This window comes from Carlito syrichta, unplaced genomic scaffold, assembly GCF_000164805.1.
Source record: "Carlito syrichta isolate Samal-C Ts95f unplaced genomic scaffold, Tarsius_syrichta-2.0.1 Scaffold155233, whole genome shotgun sequence".
NCBI classification, from domain to species: domain Eukaryota; kingdom Metazoa; phylum Chordata; class Mammalia; order Primates; family Tarsiidae; genus Carlito; species Carlito syrichta.
The window spans coordinates 12,226-15,459 of NW_007099329.1; the positions used below are offsets into that span (position 1 = coordinate 12,226).

Below are 3,234 nucleotides of genomic sequence, written 5' to 3' on the forward strand. Positions count from 1 at the left end.
CGGCCCGCCCTCCCCTCTCCCAGGCCTTGCCCGGGCCCGTCCTGGCCCCGCTCCCTGCGCCTCGGGCCCAGCCTGTAAATCCCGACGAGGTGCTGGGACCCCGGCGTGCCGCGCGCGGCTCTGCGGGAGCCCGAGGTCCCAGTCTCTGAGGGGCCGAGGGCATGGTAAGCCCTCCTCCACGATCCCCTGTCCGGGGTCTCGTTTTTGCGTGGGGGCTCGTTCTTCGAGTCAGGGGAGATACCTAGCTGGTCCGAGTTCTCGCCGTCGGGGGCACAGGCCCGCCCCAGCAGGAGTCACAGTGTGTCCCGGGGAGCTCTCTTTTTGAAACAGTCGCTCACGCCGTGCTACTGTGACTCTCCGCAGCGTTCCCGGGGTTGGGGTGTGTGTCCCCGTGTTGCCATTAGGTTTCGCGGCGTTCAGCACGAAGCCTGGCGGCCATGGGGCAGGGCCCTGTGTTCCGACGGGGTCTCCCTTGCCTTCCAGCGCCCGATTGCCCTCTCGGAGCTGACGCCGTACATCCTGTGCTCCATCTGCAAAGGCTACTTGATAGACGCCACCACCATCACGGAGTGCCTCCACACCTGTAAGTGGGCGTCCGGGGCCGCGTGCTTTCTGCTTGGGAAACGTCTCAAAAGCATCCTGGTTTCAACATTCTCTGTTCCAACAGTTTGCAAGAGCTGCATCGTCAGACATTTTTACTACAGCAACCGATGTCCAAAGTGCAACATAGTGGTACATCAGACACAACCTCTGTATAACATAAGGTAAGAGGGAGGAAGTGACGCCTGTGCCTTTGGGAGCCTTTTTCTGAAAGCTTGAAGTTGTGGAGCTGGAATACATGCTCACCCTCCCTCCACTTAGAAGAAAGGGAAGTGCGCTATTCTTTACAGACCTACGTCCAGAGCACTTACTGTGTACCAGGCACTGTGATGATCCTTGCTGGAGACCTCAAGAAAGAGGCACAGGCCTTTTATCTGGCGGCTCTTTAATCCCATCATTCGAGTATCGTGGCTGATTCAGGATTGTGTTTTTGGTACATGGTATTCCAATTTTTTTTTTAAGGCTCCCCGAAACAAATGGCGTCTTAAATAAGTCATTTCTATCTTCTTTCATTGTGGCTTATGAATCACATTTTCAGTCTACGCTCAGGCTCTTAAGAAAATACTAAAGGTAGGCTGGGTGTGGCAGTTCATGCCTAGCATCCCAGCACTGTGGGCGACTGAGGCGGGGGATTGCTTGAGTTTAGAAGTTCCAGACCAGCCTGAGCAGCATTGCAAGACACACACCAAAAAAAAAAGCTAGGCTACTCAGGAGGCTGAGGTGGGAGGATCACCTGAGCCCAGGAGGGTGAGACTGTGGTGAGCTGTGATCGTCGCGATCGTGCCACTGTACTCCAGCCTGGGTGACAGAGTGAGGCTCTGGCTCAAAAACAAAAAATATACTAGAAGTAGGTTACTTTTGTTCATTTGACAAATGCTACTGAGCTTTTACTGCTTTCATGGAAGAGTGCTTACAGGTGATACACTGATGTTCAGGTGCAGTCTGTACCCTCAAGATCACAGTCTCATGATGGGATGAGACCAACACACTTGAAACAGTTTAGGGAGCCTTGCCAGAACCTGTGAGAACTTAGGATCGCAATAGGTGTCATGGCTCACGGTTCTCCGGTGAGTTGTATTTGAGGAGCTGTGAGTGCTGCTTAAAAGCGACTGGTCAGCTGGGCTCAGTGGCTCAGCCTGTAATCCCGTGCCTTGGGAGACTGAGGTGAGTGGATTGCCACTGGGCAACAGAGTGAGACTCCAACTCAAAAAAAAAAAAAACGACTGGTCTCTGAGAATGGAGAGGTCCGCTCCCAAGAGAAAGCGGTCAACCGACTCGGTACCAGAGTGCGTTTTTCTGAGGCATTCTCCATCCTTTCCTTCCATCAGGTTGGACCGACAGTTACAAGACATAGTGTACAAGTTAGTGATCAATCTAGAGGAAAGTAAGTTTCTTTTATTACATAGTTGTGAATCCTAGATCTCTGACTCTGCTGGTTGCGTTTTAAGTGTAATTTAGTCTGTGTTTTATCATTTTAGGAGAAAAAAAGCAAATGCATGATTTCTATAAAGAAAGAGGGCTAGAAGTACCTAAACCCGGTAAGTTTGGGTGAAAACCACAATATATCTCTAGATTCAAGACTGCTAACAATGAACTGTGTACCCTCTGAGAGTCCTTTGTGGGGTAGCCAGTTGTGATGTTGCCAGAGAGAAAGGGGTTTGGAGGTGATGCTGTTGTGGTCCGGTCTCGTGGGTCGCGGAATTGAAGAGTGCAGAGTAGCTCTGCCACTCTTGTAGGTGTGTGACGGAAGCACATGACATGCTTCAGTGTCCTTTCTTATCTATAAAGTAGCGATAGTAATGCCATTCAGTGAAAAAGAAGTACACTGAGTAATACAAGTACTTGGAACAGTGCCTGGCACATAGCAACTGCTCAAACAGTCACGGAATGGAAGTCACAGAGTTGAGTTGAAGTCCTGGTTCTTCCACGCACTACCCAAGTGACCTTAGACAAACTGCTCCTCTCACTAAGCCCGTTTGTCTATCAGTTTAAAAAAGCAGCAGTGGGACCGGTCTCACAGGTTCCTACTTAGCAGAGCGAGAGTGAGGATGGCATGAGGGGGTGTGTGTGACTGTGCTGAGTACCCGCCTTAGCCCATGGTGGGCGTCCCTACACCTGTCTGTGGTGTTTCTGTCCTGGGCGCGCTCTGTGGCCCAGGTAAACGTGTCTGCCTGCCTGTGGGCACGGACCACAGGCTTGCCTGACTTCGCTGGTTTGGACAGATCAGTTGATGCCGTCGGCGAAAGGGAAACGGATGCTGTGTGACCTTTAAGTGGTCACAAGTGCAGTTATTTTTTCAAAAGTCTCAGCTTGTGACATTGTTGCTCTCAATCAGCCTTTTTGTTTGTCTGTCAACTAGCTGTACCGCAGCCGACGCCTTCAAGCAAAGGGAGAGCCAAGAAAGTCCTTGAGTCCGTGTTCCGCATCCCGCCCGAACTCGATGTGTCTTTGCTGCTGGAGTTCATCGGGTGAGTGCCCTGAAAACATGCCTTCTGACCTCAGAATAAGGACATTTTCAGTTTCAACTGCTATGAAATCATCCTGAACTTGGGTAAAATCAGGCTTTTCGGGCACCTCCTTTTTTTTTGAGTTGGAGTCTCACTCTGTCGCCCAGACTGGAGTGCAGTGGCCGCT

General features: G+C 51.3%; 1 protein-coding gene across 1 annotated transcript in view; it reads left to right on the plus strand.

The window, feature by feature from the left end:
• The window catches only part of PCGF6 (polycomb group ring finger 6), a 36,172-nt gene that overhangs the window by 3,503 nt on the left and 29,435 nt on the right, over positions 1-3,234 (plus strand). Inside the window, exons 2-6 of the mRNA XM_021709059.1 lie at positions 484-583; positions 668-764; positions 1,929-1,984; positions 2,079-2,138; positions 2,960-3,068. Of these exons, the coding sequence (XP_021564734.1) occupies positions 484-583; positions 668-764; positions 1,929-1,984; positions 2,079-2,138; positions 2,960-3,068 (422 nt within the window). The remainder of the gene's footprint in view (positions 1-483; positions 584-667; positions 765-1,928; positions 1,985-2,078; positions 2,139-2,959; positions 3,069-3,234) is intronic.